Here is a 21,609-nt window from a genome sequence, read left to right as displayed (position 1 = left end):
GGGAACGCCGCATTGTCATTTTACTCTAAATCTCACATTCGGGTAGGCAGAAATGGAGGCAGCAGCCTCATTTTTATTAGGATGCTGTATTGTTTGGGCAGCCAGGACTTCTTGCCAGAGGTGAGCGAGGCAGGGCAAAGCTGGGGGGAGACAGGCAGGTGGGTCCGGGGGTCCCCCTGCACAGCAGCAGTGGCTGCTCCCCTCCCTTGCCCCACATGGGTGCCTGCCAGCCTTGTCCTCTTCCAGCAGCTGAGCTCTCGCACAAAGCCCTCGGGGTGAGCCCCACCAGCCTTGGGAGTGTGGGGAGCTGCTGGAGGCAGCGGGGTGGGAGTGGGTGTCAATCCCTGCCCAGGGGACGATGGGCAACTGCCCACCTGCTTTAGGCAGCTGCCGGTGGAGGGGTCTGCCCACCCCCGGGCTGGGTGGCAGGGTGGCAGGGTGCTTGCTCATCCCCGAGAACAGGCAGGAGGTGGGGTGGTGGCAGGCCAGGGCACCATTGCCCCATGGACTGGGATGCTCCATGCCACCCACCGTGTCCAGGTGAGGATGCCTGAGCAAGGAGCCTGGTGCTTGCAGAGCGGGCTTTGTCTCTGCTGGGCTCAGTGAGGAGGTAAGTCACATGGGAGTTATCCTCTGGCAAAAATACACTTTTTCTCTTTGTTTTCCAGTCATGCAAGAGAGCCACAGGGCAGATTTTCTGTGACTGACACAGGAGAGCTTCACAGCACTGGTACAAGATAAGAGGTTGCAGAGGGGAATTCTGTGAATGCAAAACCCAGGGATGTCATTATGGCATTGAAACCTGAACCTGGACATTGCTCAGCCTCTCCTTCCTCCTCCAAATCCCTCTCCTAAACCCAGTGCTTTGCAGCCAGCCTTCCAGGCTCTCCTGGCCATCAGTCCACAGCCCACAAGCTGTTACTCAGCTGCAAAAATAGAGACGTTAGAAGCAATGTCTGTAAAAGCAAGCATGTCTCTAGGAACTAGTGTTCTGGTTACGTCAACAAATCAGGTAACATTCCCGGGCAAACAATACTGCAAAAAAAATCATTAAAAAATGATATTTTCTTCTTGGTGATGGCTGGCAGACATCCAGAGTTTCTGTCCAGAAGGGGACTTAAAGCAGATCCTCTTGCCCTTTGTTAGTCCCTTGAGAGATGGCTTGGCTTGATGACTCTTTGGAACTGGACAGCTGTGCATGCTGGTGGTCTTCCCCTGCGGGTGTGGAAGGGGAGGAAGAGGAGGGTGACAGGGCTGCCAGGGAGAGACAGGAGGGTGCCGGGCTCTTTCTCAGTGTGAGTCCTTCGAAGTCCAGCCTAAGCAATCCCTGCTGAAGACCGGCTGCAGGACCATCCCGTGGCACTGCAGCCTCTTGGGCTTTGCTCTTTTCTTCCTCCATGTTGCAGTGCGGTCGTACAACACGTGGCTTTCCTGGCGCTTCTCATCCAGCCTTCACAAGCGCGGCCGAGCCTCTGCGTTTCCTTACCTAGCGATCACTGCTGTGGTTTGTAATACTTTGACAGGAAAACCTGTACTAATTTTTCACATGTCTGAACTACATATTCCTGTCAGAAAAATATTTCAGCTTAGGCCTGGCTGCAGAAGGTGGGTTTATCTTTGTTTTGTGGGCTCCTTTTTGTGGTTGTGCTGTTTATTATCTGTTTCGTGTTAGAGTGCTTCAGCACACAGAAAGGGGAAAACCAGCAGCAGACTGTCCCTTGCCTTGTGGCCATCAGATGTCCTCTGCAGATGCATCAGGTGTCACGCTCAGCCTGTTAACAGAAGGCTTTTGTGGGCTAACACAGGTAAGTATAAATTCACCAGAATTACATCCCAGAGGCATGTTACACCCTGAGAGGTGCCTCAGTTCATTGTCCAAAGGGCTCGCACAGCAGCACGATCCCCCAGCTTTTTTCCATGCCGTGAGCACCGCCTTCCCTACATCACCATATGCTGGTGTTTCTGTGTACTGACATTTCTAACCTTCAGCTTTTGCTCCCAGAATTTCTCTGTTTCTGCCTGTGCAGTGAGGTGGAAGTGCCTGCCTCGCCAGGAGAGGACGGATTTCCTCAGCTAATTCAAAGCCCCTTATTAAAGCAGGTTTTGATGCGCAAGGGGCAGCTGACTCAGAGTTAGGAGGGTAGGAATGAGGCATTCGAATTCCTCCAGATGCAAAAGTCACCTCTGACCCAGCCACAGAGGGGAGGGGAAGAAGAGAAATATCTTATTGCTGCTGCCAGGAAAGGCTCCCCGCCAGCCCCGCCAAAGCCCCAGCTGTCCACGGCTCAGCTGCCAGAGCAGCTTCTCCCGCTCAGCTCTGGGCTCTTGTCTGCACCAGGCAGTCGAAGCAAAGGTGTGATTTCAAACAGGTTTAACTAAGCTATCACAAATTTCCCATGAATGCAAGACTTCAGAAAAATCTATTTGTTTTTATGTGACTGCTGACAAATGCGTATGTTTACGTAGGGGAAATTCCAGCTTGGTGGGCTGCAAATGGGTACAGGATTTCACCCAAACACTTAAAAAATATGCAAGGCATTGAAAATAAAATAGTCAATAATATGTTTAATTTAATGTGATTCATTGCCATTGCATGCATAGAATAGTATTCATTTTCATGCAGAAATCAATGAAGACCTTCACTTTTATATTTCCCTGAAACGCACAGTGTCCAGACTGGTGTTGCATGCAGATAAAGGGCCCTGCTTTGGAGCTGGGGTCTGCCCCTGGACGCGTAGAGGACTCAGCCACTCTACAGCATATTTCAGATGCAAGCCCTATACAGTCATGAGGTAGAATAAACATGAGAGCTTTCTACAAGACACTTAACAGAGAAAGTATTATAGTTATTGATCAGAAGAGAAGACAATATTCTGATTACATGTACAGTACAGTGGCAAAGTGATTTTATACAGTACATGCAGGGACTTTGGCTTAAATCTGAGGCTGAGATATTTACTGCTTGTACAGTTGTGTGATAAATTATTGGCAAGTAGAAGCACAGATGGTTTTCCCTTAAGATCAGGCATCACATGCCACAAATTATCTGGGAAATTGTCATTTTAAAAATAACTCTGGAACAAGTGCCAAGCTGAGAGGGATATCAGTGTCTAATAAACAGATATAAACACAGCAGTGCCCAAAACTAAAATATATTTGAATTAAACTATGCGGAGAGAGAGCATATACAATTAGCACCTATTCTCTAGCAGTACAAATGAAAGCTTTTCATACTGTATTTCTTCTGTCTCTTTCTCATCAGGAAATTCAAATAATGTTTTGGGTATATATTTAAGCCGCTGTGGAGTTAATAGCTTGAATAGTCATGTTAGATTCTTATGTTACAGCTCCAAAAAAAAAAAAATTATACCGGAAGAAACTTAAGCACAGTTATAGGCAGGCAATTTTTTTAAACTGGTTTTCAAGGTGTGACATGTTTATGCCCTGAAGTGTCTGAGCTCCGGCGCAGCCACTGCTCCTGTTGTCTTTTCCAGCCACCGCCTGTGCTTCACACCTTGGAAAGGCAAGATCCTGGAGCCTGGCAAAACACACAGGCAAAATTGCATCCTGCATCTCACAGCCACGGCTGCTTGCTCAAAACAGAGTATTTATTAGGCTGCAGCATGTGGCTGGGCAGACTGGGGCAGCCCTGTGCTCGCCGCCACCGTGCAGAGATAAGGGGGGGAGCGGATTGTGTTTGCTTATCGCTCGCCCTCCTCCTCAGGGGGTGAAGGCCGCCATGTGCGAGTGAGGAGAGCCAGGGCCCCGCCGGCCCCGCCGGCTGCCCCCCCCGTCCCCCCGCCAGCCATCACCTGTCCCAGCCTGTCCTCCTCTCACGCGCTTATATGGGCACGGCAGGATGGCATCTTGTGACGCCGTGCTGCTAAAAACAGCCCCGGCTCCCTTCGGCCCCTCGTTTAAACAATGTCCTCCAGCCAGAGCAACCCAGAGAGTCTCTGATCGCAGCACAGCCTTGGACTTATTTCAAGGGAAATTAACCCGGAAACCCCTCCACGAGGCCGTGATCCTGAACGTATGCCCCTGGAAAAGCTAGGGATGAGCACCTCCCTGAACTACAAGTCCTTCTCCAAAGAGCAGCAAACCATGGATAACCTGGAGAAACAGCTGATTTGCCCCATCTGCCTGGAGATGTTCACCAAGCCTGTGGTCATCCTGCCCTGTCAGCACAACCTCTGTCGGAAATGTGCCAGCGACATTTTCCAGGTAGGTTTCTTCCCTCAGAAAGCTCTGCTTCCCAAGCAGCAATGGCTGAAATTAATGGAAAAGCAGATTTTTACATGTTTCAATGAATTGCTTTTAACAGTCAGTGAGACTGGGGGAGAGTGATTTAAAGCAGAAGTTGAGCGTCCCTGGGAGCCAGGGCTGAGCTCGTAGCAGATTAGTGTCACTTGTCAGCTGCGGCAACATGGCCACACGAGTGAGCTGAGGAACTGGCCCCTCACCCTGCAGTCGCCAGGCGCTTTCCTGTGGGCGGCTTGTTGGACCTACCTTCTCCTTGGGCATGTTGACAAATGGTTTGCTATAAGCATGTTTTTGCCCCGGTGCTTTTGAAAGAGGTTTTCATGGTTTTGCATGGCCTTACTCACCTCTCCTTGTGCTGCTTGGCAAGAGCAGGCCTCCAACCCCTACCTGCCGACCAGGGGAGGCACAACCATGGCATCGGGAGGCCGCTTTCGCTGTCCCTCCTGCAGGCACGAAGTGGTCCTTGACCGGCACGGCGTCTACGGGCTGCAGAGGAACCTGCTGGTGGAGAACATCATCGACATCTACAAGCAGGAGTCCACAAGGTAACAAGTGAATGTGTACCCTTCAGAGGAGGTTTGCCACAAAAGCAGAAATGGCTTAGGAGACTGCGGTGGCCTTCTGGTCTTTCTGTTTGTTGCACAAAATGATGTAGTTGTTTTCTCTCTTGGAAATGCGGAAAGGGACTGTGCTGCCGTGCATGCCCGTCTGTTTGCTGCGCAATGGAGTCAGCTCTTACTGAACACAGAAAACCATATCCAGGTAGATGCTGAATTTCCCTGCTTCCACTTACAGCAGAGGATTGTGCCATACTTATTCACATGAGCAACACTTACCCGTGCAAGCAAAGCCCTTGAGGTCAGCATGGCTGCTCACATGAATAGGGAAAAAGTGGCTAGGTTCACATTGTTTATTTTAAAAACAGTTCAGACGAATCTTATTTGTCTTTAACCTGTGTGTTCTCATGTAAAGAAGGGAAAGAAATTTCAAATCTTGTTAGAAAATCCTGAGGGGCAGGCAGCACAAACAAGAAGAAAACTGAATTTCACACAGAAGATACCCTGCATCATAATGTCAAATCAAAACTCAATAAAAAAATCTCCGTTCCTGTCAGCTTGGGATGAGCACTCATGAAATCAGGTCTTATTTTGGACTCCATAAAAGAAAAGGAATAGCCAGAAATAATACGTACCAGTGCTGTGTGACTGTACACAAGAATCAGGACCCCAGGGCAGAGGAATGGGTTAATCCTAAAAAGTAAGATTACTCCTGAATGTTAATTGCCTGCATTGATGTAATGGATCCAGCAATAGAAAAATGTTGTGTTCTTGTCTCTCTTGCCCTGGGATGAGTCGGCTGCATAGTTCCTTGGGGAACTTAGTAGGGGGGAAGCTAAGTCTGGTCCCAGGCTGCCAAGCAAGCAGCTCTCACCCAGGGAAGCCACCTGTTGTCACCAACGTGCATCCATAGGGTCAGTTTTGTATGGCAAGGTGTTTTGTACACCTGAAGGAAGGTGTGATCCTGGCCACGCTCCCTGACAGTTTACCCATCCCACCCCAACAAGGAGCTGGGTTTCACAGGGACAATGAGGTGATATCACTGGAGCAGGTGGACACAACCGTCAGAGCCCGGCGCCTCGGGTGGCTTAGGGCACTTCTACCCTCCTCCGGCAGAGGAGGACAGTCACCAGCAGAGAGGATGTTTCGGAGACCATCGGTGGCTTTGGCTCTTCTTGGCTGTTTGAACCCCTCCAGGGACTGTTGTAGGTGGGCATAGGTTGGAGCTCCAAAGTATCAGAGAGCATGACATTGGCTTAAAAATGTCCTTTCTGCTGCCCTTTGCACTCAGTGCCAAGGGAAGGTCAGCTACCTTTGTGTGTGTCATTGATACCCAAATATTATTTTAGTCAGGAAAATCTCGGAGGAAATGAATCAGCAAAGCTACGGCTGTGGGCTTTGTTTTTGACCAAATAAGCTGGACATGTGTGGCCTCATGTCTTTCTTGGTTTTATTTCTTTTCAGCTCACAGTTGTATTTAACTTAAAAAATAAAGAAATGCAGCTCCTTTTCCCATGTAGTTCATGGGCAATGGGAACAAAATTCAGTTAAACAGAAATATAAGAGATTTAGTAGATTTTTTTAAAATTCCACAAAAGTAAAACACAACATGATGAATAAAAAGGGAGAATAGAAAAAAAAATATAAATATGAACATATAGTTGCTTAGATATTTGTCCAAACGATTCATTTATTTAGTCTGTTAAGGCACCTATTTAACCTTCATGTATGTCCTTAGAATGAAAGTTATCATCAGTGTTACGTAGCAGCGGCAATGCATAGCAGCATTATCTAAACTATTTGGTACTTTGTAGGCCTCAGCTGCTTATCTCCCTCTGCCTAACGTTCCTCAGGCTCCCATGAGAGTGTGAGCAAGATCTGCCATGGCTTTACCCCATGTTTTCCCACTGAAACCAAAAAGTCAAGGGAAATCAGGTCTTCTCCACTTCTTCCTTTTGTACCAGTCTCTTCCAAACTGAGGGCTGGGGTCTGGCAGAGGTACATAAGAGGAAGGGTGAGATATGATCTTTGCCTCCTTGTTTCTTCCCAAGACAACCCTTCAAACTGGCAGCACCTGTGATTTCCAGACAGGAGCCTCTTCCCCTCGAGTCCTCCTGTGGGTATAATTCACCATAACTGTGTGTGCCAGAATGATGCCAGCTCCCAGCTGCATTTCACATGAGCTTAGGAGAGTGAGGGAAATTCAGCTAGGGAGCAAGCTTTGTCTCCTGCTTAGGCAAAAATTATTTATTTCAAAAATATTTTTTAAAATTTGAGTTTCTATTTGAATTAAGAAATTGGTGGGTTTTTTTTAAATAAAAGCTGAGGCAGGAGCTGGGCTATGGGGTTGGGAGGGTCTGGCCAAGCCCTCACATGCAGCCCCTCCTATTAGTAAAAATCACGTCACATGGTCTTTTATTCCATTGCTCATCGAATTCCAGCTGATGGCAGCGTAGCCTGTTGCCCAATTTAGAATCTATTAGCAACACAAGGAAAAATCTTCAAGCAGGACGTGGCTCCTACAAAGCTTTAAAGGAGGGCAAAGGACTGAACCCAGTGGAAATAGAGTTGGCTAAAATATTAAACCAATGTTTGAAAGTCTGTAGGCCACTGATTACCTGAACTGTCTGAGGAACATCAGGGTGCCTGCTGCCACCAGGAAAGGGTAGCAACAGCAAGCTGTGACTTCTAGCAAGCACTGGCAGCCTCTAATGAGCTCGGCTGGCTATTCCTGATCAAAAGGTACTTTGGGCTTTGTTACCAGCTGAATCCTGATCAGAGAGGGTTGAGCGCTCTTTCTCCCTTGCACCTACCAGGAAAAGCCCTAGGTACAGGCTGTCCCTGCAGCCCTGAGCACAGATGGAGCAGTGCGTGCAGCAGTGTGCACAGCAGGGACCAGGCGCTGTGCTGAGAGCAGTGTGCATGGGCTCTGCAACAATGGTGACCTGCTGCAGGATGGGGTAGCCAGCACCACCAGGAGCAGCCAGCACCACCAGGAGCAGCTATCCCTGACACCTCAGAGGCCTCAGCCAGAGTTTCCAAGGGAGGACATGGCTCTCCAGGACGGGCTGCAGGGATGCCTGGGGATCTCAGATAGGCTGGGCCAGGGAGATGGGCTCCCTGCCCACAGGTTGCCAAGCAAGGGAGGTGCAGGAGGAGCCCCGCAGACTGTGCAGCAAAAGAGATGAGGAGAGAGCATCATCATCCAAGAGACCTGGATCTTCTCCAACTCCCCACGGAGACAAAGCCCCAGGCTCACCTGCACCAATGGTTTTCTTGGGCCAGGCCTAGTGTAATGGAGCTGCAGGAATCCCTATGTCCATATGAACATTTTTGGTCTTCTCATTTTTCAAGCCTCATTTCTACCTTGGGTATTGATCGGCTTTTCCCTCTTTTTTTGGGAGAGTCCATCATTGTGGTTGATTTTCAAGGACCACCTTCTCCAAGATCAAGAATGGTCCATCCCCATATACAGGAACTCAAGCAATGGTGGCAGGATACCTGCACTGATTAACAATTTTGAGACACTGTCCAAGCATGTACAGATGGAGTTAGGAAAGCCAAAGCCCACCTGGAACTGAATCTGGCAAGGGACATGAAGACTAACAAGAAGAGCTTCTACAGCTACACAAGCAGCAAAAGGAAGATTAGGGAAAGTGTGGATCCACTGCTAAATGGCGCAGGGGCTCCTGTGACAAAGGACATGGAAAAGCCCAAGGGACTCAAGACCTTCTTCACCTCAGTCTTCACTGGTAAGATCGGCCTTCAGGAAGACTTACCCTCAGTGGAGGGGGATCAGGTTAGGGAATATTAAAAAAACCTGGACATCCTGATGGGATGCACCCATGAGTGGTGAGGGAGCTGGCTGATGTCATTGCAAGGCTACTCTCAATAATCTTTGAAAGGTTGTAGTAATCAGGATAGGTTCCTGAGCGCTGGACTGGAAGACAGCAAATGTTATTCCAACCTTCAAGAAACGCAAGGAAGAAAATCCAGGGAACTACAGGCTGGTCATCCTCACACTGGTCCCTGGAAAGCTGTTGGAGCAAATCCTCCTGGAAACCATTTTCAAACATATGAAAGACAAGAAAGTGATTAGAAATAGTCAGTATGGATTTATGAAGGGAAAATCATGCCTGACCAACCTGATAGCCTTTTATAGCAAGATGACTAACTCAGTGAAAGAGAGGAGAACAGTGGATGTTGTTTATCTGAGACTTTCGACACTGTCTCCTGTAACATCTTTATTGACAAACCGATGAAATAAGATCTAGAGTGGACAGCGGACAGTGAGGTGGACTGAAAACTGGCTGAACTGCCAGACTCAAAGGGTTATGGTGAGCAGCATGAAGTCAGGTGGAGGCCAGTCATTAGTGGTGTATGCCCAAGATTGATACTGGGGCCAATACAGTTTAATATCTTCACTAATGACCTGACTGTGCCTCATACAGTCATGCAGATTCTCTCCATCCCCTGACCAGGTGCAGGCACTAGGTGATGTGATGGTACAGGAAGGGCTACAGCTATCTTAGCGTCCTCAGTAAAAACACTACCAAAGTTGGATTCAGAATTTCAGTAGAGACCTTTCTGAATTTGTAGAAATCCTAAGGAAAACATGCCTTCTAATTAAATGGCGGTTTTGCTAAAGCTTTTCTATGACCTTAATTAAAGTGTGCTCCTTTATGTGCCTAGAAACTTTGCATTTCCTCACCAAATCACAGAATCACAAAGTGGCTGAGGTTGGACAGGACCTCTGGAGATCATCTGGTCCAACTTCCCTGCTCAAGTAGGGCCACCCAGAGCCCATTGCCCAGGACCATGTCTAGATGGCTTTTAAGTATCTCCAAGGAAGGAGACTCTGCAACCTCCCTGGACAACCTGTGCCACTGCTCGGTCACCCTCACAGTGAAAAAGTATTTCCTGATGTTCAGAGGGAACCTCCTGTGTTTCAGTTTGTGCCCGTTGCCTCTGGTCCTGTCACTGGGTGCCACTGCAAAGAGCCTGGCTCCATCCTCGTTACAGACTTCTTTCAGGTATTTAGATACTTGAAGGTATTGATAAGATCAAGATCATTGTTAAGAACCCCCTGAACCTTCTCTTATCCAGGCTGAAAGTCCCAGCTCTCTCAGCCTTTCCTTACAGGAGAGATGCTCTAGACCCTTAATCATCTTCAGGGCCCTTTGTTAGACTCTCTCTGGTATGTCCATGTCTCTCATGTACTGGGGAGCCCAGAACTGGACCCAGTACTCCAGGTGTGGCCTCACCAGTGCTGAGAATCCTCCTCTCTATAAAACATGCACAACACTCTGCACATTAAGGTCCAAATTCAATTTTAATGGAAAAGAATAAGCCTGTAGCAGTCAAACACAGACTTAGCATCTCATAGAGCAGACTCAGAGAACAAGAGCATAAAGCTATTAGGCCATTTCAGCCACCTGCCACTTCTTTGGTCCAAGCACATTTTTGATGAATCTTCTCTTCTACTAAAGCCATGCTGTCATTTTCCTACTGGCTACTCTTTAATCTTCCATTTCAGGAGCAACCACCATTTTAAACTTAGGGGTTGTGTTTTGGCCTTTGCTACACCTACATAGACCTAGAGGACCTCCTCTGAAGTCAGGGAATGTTCTGCTAAAAATCTCTCCTTTTGCGAAGCCTGGGGAGGAGACTATAGATCTGTTTACTTCTAGTCTTCTGTCACTGTCTTCACGGCCCCACTAGTTCAGGGAGTTCTGCCAGGTTTCTTCCAGCTCTTTGCGGCACCTTTGAAGGTTGGCTACTTCTGGCTGAACTTCCTTGACATCGTCACCTTTTTGCCCTGTGCAATGTGTCTTTCATGCTAGTGGCACCATTCCAGTGTCAAATAACATTCTAGTAGTTTCTGGTTCTGGTCTTGTAAATATTTGCAGGAAGAGCAGCTATTTCAGGCTTAATTAATCACTTTGAAATTCATTGTCTGTTATTGCCCTCACATGCAGGCCCCCCCATTGGTGCACCAGAGCATGAATATGTTAGGGGCTGTTTGCAGTCACCTGCAAACAATGTAAAGCATTCCTTATAGTGGAGACACACCTCTTTTGACTAGCATTGAAATGATGCCGGATTTGACACACTGAGTGCCTTATGTAAATGTATGCTGGAAATTTGACCCAAATAATACAGGCTTCCTTCAGAAGTGTCCGTCTTGTTTTATTCTGGTATACTGTGCTATATTGCAGATTACACGTTCTCCTTACGAACCCTTCAAATTCCAGTGCCCTCCCAAAATTAAAAAATAGGAATGCATGAGACGTTTTCTTTGGTTCTTGATCTTTTTTTAAATGCATCTAATTGATCACATTCCATTCCCTTCAGAAGAGAAAACCTGTACTTTGCAATTAAAAACTAAATGCCATATCCACTCTACCAAACTGTATGGAAAAATGCTATTGTAATATAATCTAAAATAATGATCTTTCCATACATTTTTAAACTTGCAATAGAATGACTGGTTGCCTCCTTGCTGTAGAATGGCTTTTTAAAAATTGCTGCCATTTAATTACATTAAATTCTATAGTTTTGGAAAATATTTTCTATCTAATGATTAAAAGATATATTTCTATGACGCCATTGCTCCACTTGCTACTGGTCATAGTCATAGTTCTCCTTCCAAATGGTAGCAGAAAGGGATAATGGTTTATACTGGAAAGATTTAATGTTGCCACAGTAGGAGTGGCAACCTTTGGAGGCTTGAACCCCCAGGCACACTCCCTCCATCGCTCTACTCACTCTGTGCTCCGGTACCACATCCTCACACACTCACGTGCTTGCCGTAGACGTGCTCAGGGTGCTAAGCCTGAAGCATGGGCTCAGAAAAGCATCAGCCTGCCCACACGGACTGGAGCAGACCTTTCACTTACACTGGCAATGTCAGTTAAGTAAGTGGCTCATTTAAAGAAAGCTAGAACTTAATTAGTTCCTAAAATAGCAGGGATTGACTTGTGTGTGTATGGCTAAATCATACTGGTGAAGAGAAGATCAGGACTGAGCTATAGTCTGGTGACAGCTCCTGGCTTAGCAAAGGAGAGGAACACTTCTCGTGTAACCCATGCCCTTGGTGGACGGTACAATTGAGCAGCTACTGTGAAAAAGTTCAACACTGTACGAGCTAGACACATGCCACCCAGCTAAAATTAATTTGTGTGAGACCTTATTTTGGTTGCTGTCCTAATGTAAAGGCCATAAAGGACCCAGTTCTGTTTAATATTGACAGCCCTGACCTGGGCCTCAACAAAGCTCATCAGCAGAGATATAGAGTTAAGGGCATGAAGGTCCACCAATACCTACAAGTCTCACTTCAAATTAGCCCCCTGAATAAGAGCTTTGCTGCATTAAGTCCGAGTGCCCAACATTTTGCATTATGAACTCTAAAGGAATTACATATGTTTCATATTTCAGACAGATGTTGGGTAACATGTTAATTAAAGTACACGAGTAGCCTGAGATCAGTCTTAGTGAGGTTATTTACATTTTTAAATATGAGCAAGGGTTCAGTCACACTCCCAGCTGGAACCCTCATATGAAGTCATGTTGCTATATTGTCATCACATCCTGTTGTGTCAGGACATTAAGCTGTACCACTGTCTATTTAGCCATCCAGTGTGGCAGGTTTAAGTCTACTCTGCGTATTCAGGTCAGCCGTGGACACTGCTGTAAAAATGTACCCTATCTCATGCTGGTACCCTAAGTGTTGTCATCAGAAACTCATGAGCACTGAGTTTGTTTTAAACTTGTTTTCTTTTGCAGACCCGAAAGGAAGTGTGACCAGCCAATGTGCGAAGAACACGAAGACGAGAGAATTAATATCTATTGTTTGAACTGTGAAATGCCCACCTGCTCCTTGTGCAAAGTCTTTGGTGCCCACAAAGACTGTCAAGTTGCTCCTCTCACAAATGTTTACCAGCGACAGAAGGTAAATATCTTCTTGTATCTCACAGTCCTCCCAGCAACTGACAGGACCATCGACAGGAAGTATTCCCATGGTTTTCCTGCGAGTTTCCAAAGGGGCCTGGGGATGCCTTTGCCATTCCTGTGTGTGAGTGAAAGGCTTACACAAATCTGTAGGACCTGTTTAGAAACACAGCAAAATAAATTTATGAGAAATCACACAGAAAGATATTACAGTGTCCCAATTTTTTTTAGTATAGCGAGCAAACATTTTAGACAGCGATTTGATGTGAAGCTGAGCATCTCTCTTTCAAGGTTCCTAATCTCGTTTTTTCAGTGCTTTTAGATCAGAAAAACAAGTGGGATTTCCAACACATGAACAGGAAAGAGAATGGACCATTACAAATCAAATAATTATCTATCAGGCACTTTTGCCTTTAAGCATCCCATTTTTAAGAAAAGTTAAGTGAAAAACCTCCTCCTGCAAGTGAATGCAGGAATATTCAATAGTTGGCAGCACAGGATGTACCTAACATCCTCTGCCCTTGCTGTCACCAGTAAAAGATTTGTTTATTTTTAATACAGTATTAATTTAAAACCTGACTCACTGGGTTATCCTCTTGAGATAAACAGCTCATTTTTCTGGAGGGTCCCAGTGGGGCAAGCAATCAGACAGGCCAAGTTTGCAATCCCAGCCTCCAACTTTGTCACACAGATGCTTGTGTGTGGAAACTACAAATGAGAAGTCACTTTAGGAAAGTAGTTACAAACATCCTTTTCAATCAAAAAGGGAGGGAGAAGGGGGAGAAGTTTCTTGGACCAAATCCATGCCCCTGATCACTCCCTTTGTGTGGAGATTTGCAAGCAGTGGTTTGTCTCCCAGCGTGCCTGTGGAAAGGGGCTGCCATGCCCAAGACTGGAGGCATAACCTGGAGGCTGCAGGATGCATGCTTCAAAGGCTCCTTTACAAAGCTGTGGAGGCCGCAGACATGGTTGCCTCTGTCACTACAGTGGTGTGCCAAGGGCTCCTCGCCCTCCCCAGCAGTCTCACCAAGTTCCCTAGGCACTGGCTTCTCCGTCTTTCCTCTTCTAAAGACACCCCCCAGTCATCCCCCTCCCCACACTTAGGCCATTCCCTTCTTCCACTCGTTTCCCTCGTGCCCGTGGCTCAGCCTTCACCTTCTCCTTCTCCTTTTCTCCCTTCCCCTCTCACCACAGCCCCAGCCCCACTGCCCTTATGCCAGGTGCTCTGTAGCACTCTGGTCCCTCCAGGTCCATGGGCCACCTCTTCTCTCCAGAGCCAAGAGCTACAGTCATCAGGGAAATACTACAGTGGTGTGGTTAGACCCAGACATTAAAAAAAACGATCCCTCAAGAGGCAAAGACTTTTCTCTCAACAAACCCAAAGAGAATATTTTGGGGCTGTTGAAAGCTTCAGACAAAAGCATCTAGAAGAGCCTCCGAGAACAAAGTGCTTCTTCCTTTCGAAATCACAGCTTCTTCTCCATGAAAAGTTTCAAAATGTCAATGTTTTCATAGTGTTTCAGGAGAGGAAACAAATGTCCAAGTACTAGTGGGTAACTTGTGGGCAAGTAAACCTTCAATTTTCCTCGGTTCTGGTGGAAAGAAGAGCTAATACCCTGGTATGGCTCATTAGTCCCCTGCTCCCCACAGTTAGATGTGCCACCCTGAAGTGGGATGGTGTCTAACCCCCTGCCGCTTGCTCTCCCCTTACTGCCTAGTCTGAGCTGAGTGATGGCATTGCAGTCCTGGTGGGGAGCAATGACAGAGTGCAAGGGATAGTCACGCAGCTGGAGGAGACCTGCAAGACGGTTGAGGTAGGTACCACCCCTACCTTAAATGCAGATATTTCAGTGTGAAGTCGCATGTTTTAAACTGACGGTAACGATCATTCTTTAACAGACATCACTTTACCCACATGCATTCCCGTGTCGTTTTGCTAAACCATTGCCTCTGGCTTTGTACAGTTTCAGCTGTACTGCCTCAACCAAAGGATACATCCTGCTCAGCCCCCTGCCTCTGACATTGGCCATGTTGTTGAGGACAAAGAGTAAGGATAACACACATCATCACACCTTGCTCAGCATTCTTAGTGGCATAGGATATCACTGAAGTTAAAAGATCCAACAAAATGCCATGAACTCCCAGTTCATTTAACATCTAAGATCAGTTGCTAAAGCTGTAAAAGGCCAGTATTAGTCTAAGGCCTGACTGGTCCTGTGAGTACAGCCTTAGTCCTAAGTAGAGTGTGCCAGAAAAGCCCTACCTAGATGCATCTCTGTTGCTGTTCCAGTTATTTGGTCGCCAGTAGGGCAGATATGGGACTGTGTATTTATAAAAGGGAAAAATTTGATCTAAACCAAATACAGTTATTAAAATATTTTGCATGCCAAAAAAGTTCAGAGCTGTTCTCCTGGAAGAATGATAGTCTCAGCAACAGGGTAGCCACAGTGCAGCTCCCAACTATGCCATTGTCTTTGGTTATTTTGCCTCCTGTGCAGAAGTAGTTATTTAATATACTTATGTTGTTCTTTAAGGAGTCTTGTTTTGTTGCTCATGGTAGGAAAGAGTTTGGGTTCTTACTGTGAGCCTGGATTTTCTGGTAAAGGTCTTGCTCTCACAGATCTGGAATTAGTTTTGTGTTATTCAATAGCAGAAGAGGTTTTCATTTCCTCCAAGAGGTTTGCACCAGGAAAGCAAATATAAAAATCCGCTCTGACCAATTTGAGCATCACAGAGCAATAGGCTGAAAGGAGCTCATATGAATTGATTTTATGATCAGAGTTTGATGAAGCATCTAGTGAAGGAGTCGCATCCCTCTCAGCCCTATTAGAACTATATTGACCCTTCAGAGCTGGAGCAGAAAAGAGAAACTGCACAGAAAAATAATTTAATCCAAGATGTATAGATTCTAACTGGTAAGAAAAATTGATTCCACAGTCTACGTACACAATTGCCCAAGGCTCCTATTTCCTCAGAGCAAGGAAGAACAGAAAATGGCCAAGTTTGGTTCAAAGAACATAAAACCATTAGCCCAAGTAAATAAGAGAGTGCGTTAGCAGCAGTCAGAACTTTGTAGTCAGGGAGCCTTCACGTCGCAAGGATGAAATTGGCTGCTATCAGGTCTTTGCAGACAGAAACAAGCCTTTCAAGTAGGTTAACTGCAGAAATTTGAACAATACAAAAGCAAAAGCTTATACTCATTTAAGTTGAACTAGCTGAACCAGAAACAAAACTTCAAACATCTAGTCTGAAGTATGGAGAAAACACTGTGCTAAAAATACCTTAATAAATACAACAGTTTCTGAAACTAGCTTCCTCAGAGTCATCCACTCAGTTTAAAGTCTAACCTTTAAACTCAAAGCCCAAAGAAAATGCAGCCATTTTACCTTCAGATGTTTTAACAGGCTTTTCACCTTTAAAGTCAGAGACTGCAGAAAATAGATCTTAGAGCCTACCTTGGCACTTCCATGTTATATTTCAAGCAAATCACATTTCCTGCCATACAAGAGCTTTGTCTGAATTGACATCAGTTTGTCCTTGAAGATGAAAAGCTACAGCTGGAGCTAAGAAATGTGCGCACATGGAAATAATGCTTATAATCCAGCATTGTCTCTTCTCTCTGCTTAACACTTTGCAGAGAACAATAAATATCTGCTTTAGCAGAAAATACATGATCATTTTCCTTTTAGCTAGAGTAAACAATAGCCTACAGTTCTATGTTTAGCTATTGCTCCTATCCAAACCTAAAAAAGAGAAAAACAAACAAAATAACCTGATTAATACTTGTATAGCTTTTAACTGATTGAAAGGTAGACCAATTTCACATTTTATTCTGAAAATAAAAACAGGGAATATAAAATGCTAAATACTGGAAAACAATAACAAATAATTAAGTAGTGTTTAGCCCTGTAAACAATACAAGTCAAATAATGAACGAAAAATTACAGTGTTTCTTTCAAATGCTAATAGCGTAAGCCAATCAATACAGATACTTCAGAACAAGCAGTGCAACTCCTGCTCAGTGGCAAGGACTCCTTTCTTTTTGCTGTAGCTGTGCTTTAAAAAAATAAAAGGCTGAGAACTTTTTAGAATGGAAAGTCATGCATTTGTTAACCTTTTTCATTACTCAGGATCTGATTAGGGTAATTCCATCAGGCAGAGACTTCATATGGGAACATTTTATATAGAAAGAGAGTATTTCAGAAATATTTCAGCATTTGCAGTTAGGAACCTGTTTTACGCTCTCACTCTTGAGGTTCACAACTCCGTAATATCTGCTGGCAGGAAGTATTATATATTAGAGCTTAGAGATAGGGAAGGATCTCTCAGGGCACCCTGCTATCACTCTCTCGCTCTTCTTCCCCTAACGCTTGTCCTGCATCAAATGGCAAAGATAGCACACACCTGTCTTGAAATTAAGGTTGTTTTAAAAGTAATCTGAATGACATTTCAGAGGAGGTCATTGTAGGCTAAACCGAAGAAGAGCCTGGAGCAAGCAGAAGTGCAGGAAACACTGGGAGAAAGCTAGGAGAGGAGTGAAAGAGGAGAGGAGTGAAAGAGGAGAGGAAGGATTATTTGAGGTCTGAACAATAGAATGACACCCAGGAACAGTGACTCACTTGATTCGAAAGCTTCCTTATCCCCACCCTATAATTCACTAATCAGGAATTTCTGGGAAGTGGCAAGGACTTCCAGAAGGGCAGGACGAGCCTGCCCCCCCTCGCCCCCCCGCCCCTGGGACTTTTAAATTAGGAGTGCCTGTTTAGCCTAGTCTTCCTCATTGGGAAGCAGAGGTGGATACTTGGGTCAATGCAACAAGATCTGTATTCGCTCCCCACCCCTCAACATAGACAGTGATTTTTGGCCACACGTCCATCTTTGAAAGGCTTTCTCCTTTGAATGATAGAGAGCAGACTGTCACCACTCATAGGAAAGAGCTCTGGCTGGAAGTCAAGAAAAAAGTTGGATTCTCTCTGGCCAAGTGCTATGAATAATCAGTCTTATCACTTCCAAAAGTACTGTGGGACTGTTAATAATCCTGTGCTGCCAGGATCTCAGCATTATGCCTCAAGGGACAAAGATGAAGAATTGATTCAGCCTCAGCTCCTAGGAAAGAGATTTAAATAATCACCACCATCAGCAACCAGATATAACCACAATAAGGTTATGCCCATCTGTGTGCCCTGGGGCACACAGATGACTCAAGTACTTCTATTTGGTAGACCTCAGACATTATAGATAACCTGTCTCCGATTTCCTCCTCATAAATCCTCCCTTGCAAGTGCAGTGTGTTCTTGTTGGAGAGTGCTCAATGAAGCAGTCATCAAACCCATCCTCCTCACCCAGTGGAATATGCTGTGTTGTCTGGTTGGAAGGACAATAGAAGTGTCTCAAAAAATGATGTGAAAATCAGTGCCTGAAGGTAGGGTTGGAACCTGATTCCTCTTTCTTGTCTTTGAGCTTTTGTCACACACCATTTTCTTCATGGTACTTCTACTTCATTCAGTGCACAGTAAATGGAATATTATAGACACCTATTGTCAAAATAGTCTAAGAGGGTGTCTGTGAAAATCAAGCCCAGCCAGGATAGTTCCAGGTTCTCTGGTAGAAAAAGAAAATTCTCCAGAGCTGATCTGAGATTACCGCTCCTTTAAAAACCATTCTGTTCATGCAAATGAACCCAGCTGCTAACATGGTGGGTTTTTTTACTTTTTCTGCTGACTTTGATGTATCACTGCAGACATCATAAATACCTTTCACAAGGTATTAACAAAAAAAATTCACATTTTTTAGCAGACTGACAAGTTATACAATAACCTGTTTGGGGGCTTTCAGTGGCTTGAAACTCAGAGTTTGAGAACAGTTTTAAAACTTTTGTTCCAATAGCTTGGACTTTGAAAATTATAACAGTCTCTGGGGTCATTCAGAACCCTTTGCACTGTTCAGAAAGAGGAATTTCTTTGATGAAAATGCTTCCAAGTAACTGTAAAAATAGAAACCCTTTTAAGAACATAACATGTTTAACATAAACCAAATGATTCACAGGAATGCTGCAGACGACAGAAAGAGCAGCTGTGTGAAAAATTTGATTATCTCTATTCTGTACTGGAAGAAAGAAAAAATGAGATGACACAAATAATCACTAGAACCCAAGAGGAGAAACTGGAACACGTCCGCTCCCTGATGAAGAAGTATGCGGATCATTTGGAAGCTGTGTCAAAGCTGGTTGAATCAGGAATCCAGTTCATGGAAGAACCAGAAATGGCCGTGTTTTTGCAGGTATAAAGTCTATAAATAGAGATAGAAAAAGAATGATGGGTTTATCAAAATACTATTTAAGCATTTCTCAATTTTAGGCACATTCAGAGTTTGGTCATCTTTGGGTGAACTTTTATACAAACTCATTTTTTAAACACTTGCATCACCACAGACAAATGATTAGTCTTCTTGTGAATAGTATCCAAACCAAGAACGTGAGTATTTGCTATTTGCACCAAAATATACTATCCTGTGTATGAATTTCTGGTTCCCAAAGGAGAAACAGGAATTCTAACATTTTCCAACATATCTTTATTGTCCCACCACTAAAATATGTGTGTATATGCACTTCTGTGAGTTATGGGTTTCATTTGCATATTGACAGAGCGATTAACTTTCCAGGAATTAAATATTTATGTTCTAAGTAACATTTTTATGCCTTTACTTCATTTTTATTTCTGTTTTCTTACTATAAACTTAGGAGAGCTGATTAGGAAACCATTAGCAGCCTGCCCACTGCATTCATTGGTCTAGAATTTCTGTCCTGCAAATTTACAATTCCTCTATATTAAAGGCTGGAAGGGTGTTTTCTACAAAAAAAACCAAAACTTATTTTCATCAAAGAATTGCCTTTGAAGAGTACAATATTCTTTCCAGACAAATAAAATTTTATGGCTCCAGAAGTATGCCCTTATGGATAGTCAAAGATATAGTTACTGTGACTAAAAATGGTAACGGAAAAATTGCTTTTCACTACAAACACACACAAAAAAAGAGCAAAAATATTTCCATTTAATTTTTGTAGAAATTGTACATATTTCCCATCATATTCAGCTTTTAATTAAAAAGTCTTCAATGAACTAAAAGGTTTACTCAGCTGTATACTGATAACCATCCAAATTTGATCTCATTCATAGATCTCATGGTTGTCATTTCTGAGATCTGTATTACTGCATTTAGAAGCAGCCAGTGTAAGAATTAGATCTCAATGCATAAAATCTCTGAAAAAATTGAACCATTTAAGAAGTCAGTTATTTCCTTTTTGTTTTCACAGAATGCCAAAACGTTGCTACAAAAGTAAGTATTTAAACTTGAGACTCTTGATCTTTATAATGAATTACAAATTACAAATCTATCTGCAAATCCAAATGCCAATAACCAACCTCTGTTTTAGAATTACTGAAGCATCTAAAGGATTTCAAATGGAAAAAATAGAGGATGGCTATGAAAATATGAACCAATTCACAGTGAACCTCAGTAGAGAAGAAAAGATAATACGAGAAATTGATTTTGACAGAGGTATGTCATTTATTTCACCTCAACTGCTTTCTTAAATTGCAGCTGTGTGTAATTTACATGATGATACTGAGTAAGAAAACTTGAATCAGATATTTCTCTCCATCCCAAAGTGTAACTAGACCATTTTGTATCAATTATAATAAAAAGCAAAATCCAACACAGTCAAAAAAATCACATAACCTGTTGTCACTATTAATCTCACCTTTTATGTGGCCTCAATGCTTTCCTAAGCCCATGATCTTTACTGACTCCTCATGTGAAGGGGCCACAAAATTAAGCTTTTATCTCAGCCTGTAAAGTCCTTTTTTTCCCTAAAAAATGCCATTATTGTATGGCCTGTCTGCTCTAGAAAGTCATTAAAGAAACAGAATGCTTACTACTAAAAGAAGTTCTTATGAAAGATAGGGGTTTTTAACTCTTTTTTCATAATAATTGAGAAATTTAACAGAAACATAATCAAATTCAAGATTACAGACTTATAAAAGGAAGCAAAAATTGTCATCAACTTCCATGTATTTAACATCATGTCATGTCATTTGTCATGACATCATGACTAAACATGCTTCATATGTCTATATAATAACACAAAGTTGTAATTCTACATTAACCAAAGTAGCCTGAAATCTAGGCTCATCTATGCTTTACCTTACAGGGTAAGCCACAAGAAGTTAATGGAGATAAATGTTTCAAATAAGCAGATCTCTCCTATTAAAAGACAGCAGTAATAGTCATCTGGATATCTCTAATTTTCTTGCTAGCACTGGATTCTGCTAGTACATTTACATTTACCTTTATCAGCCCGGTTAAGTCTCATGCAGATGCCACCCATCGCTTACTCCCCTGCCACAGCTTACACTAACTTCAGAGTGCGTGGCTGCCCCCTGCGAGGGACCTTGCATGCCTGCTGTGCAGTCTGTAAGTTGGGATCCATGGACTAGCTGTACTTGGCAGAGGGGTCCAAGTAGTGGGACAGCAGCTGTGGCACCAGTCAGCAGCAGAGGAGCAGGTGCTATCTCGCAGGGCCATGAAACTCCAGGGATTTGTCCTGGGAGGGACAATCCCTAGTCACAGCCTCGTGCCCAGTTTTGTCCCTGTGATCAGCCACAGCTGCCACATCCCTGCCACACACATGCATCCGCCAAGATCATGACCTCATGCTCCGGGCACACACCCCCACCACGTGATGGGGAATGTGACACCCACCTCTTGGGGACAAGGCATTAGCAAGGGCTTTGGCAATCGGGAGTTCAATCCTGCATTTGAAACTCCTACAGTCAATGAG

The 21,609-nt window shown here is 44.3% G+C and overlaps 1 protein-coding gene across 2 annotated transcripts in view; it reads left to right on the top strand.

Moving 5' to 3' along the window:
- Positions 1 to 3,899: 3,899 nt before the first annotated feature.
- Positions 3,900 to 21,609, top strand: part of TRIM55 (tripartite motif containing 55) — a 39,095-nt gene continuing 21,385 nt past the window's right edge. For both annotated transcript variants that reach the window (XM_009335049.1, XM_009335050.1), the window contains exons 1-7: positions 3,900 to 4,224; positions 4,636 to 4,808; positions 12,606 to 12,771; positions 14,489 to 14,584; positions 18,816 to 19,049; positions 20,083 to 20,105; positions 20,203 to 20,327. In XM_009335049.1, the coding sequence (XP_009333324.1) occupies positions 4,036 to 4,224; positions 4,636 to 4,808; positions 12,606 to 12,771; positions 14,489 to 14,584; positions 18,816 to 19,049; positions 20,083 to 20,105; positions 20,203 to 20,327 (1,006 nt within the window). In that variant the 5' untranslated portion in view covers positions 3,900 to 4,035. The remainder of the gene's footprint in view (positions 4,225 to 4,635; positions 4,809 to 12,605; positions 12,772 to 14,488; positions 14,585 to 18,815; positions 19,050 to 20,082; positions 20,106 to 20,202; positions 20,328 to 21,609) is intronic.

The sequence above is a fragment of the Pygoscelis adeliae genome, unplaced genomic scaffold (genome assembly GCF_000699105.1).
Source record: "Pygoscelis adeliae isolate BGI_AS28 unplaced genomic scaffold, ASM69910v1 Scaffold101, whole genome shotgun sequence".
Lineage (NCBI taxonomy): Eukaryota > Metazoa > Chordata > Aves > Sphenisciformes > Spheniscidae > Pygoscelis > Pygoscelis adeliae.
This window is presented reverse-complemented; position numbering and strand designations above follow the sequence as displayed.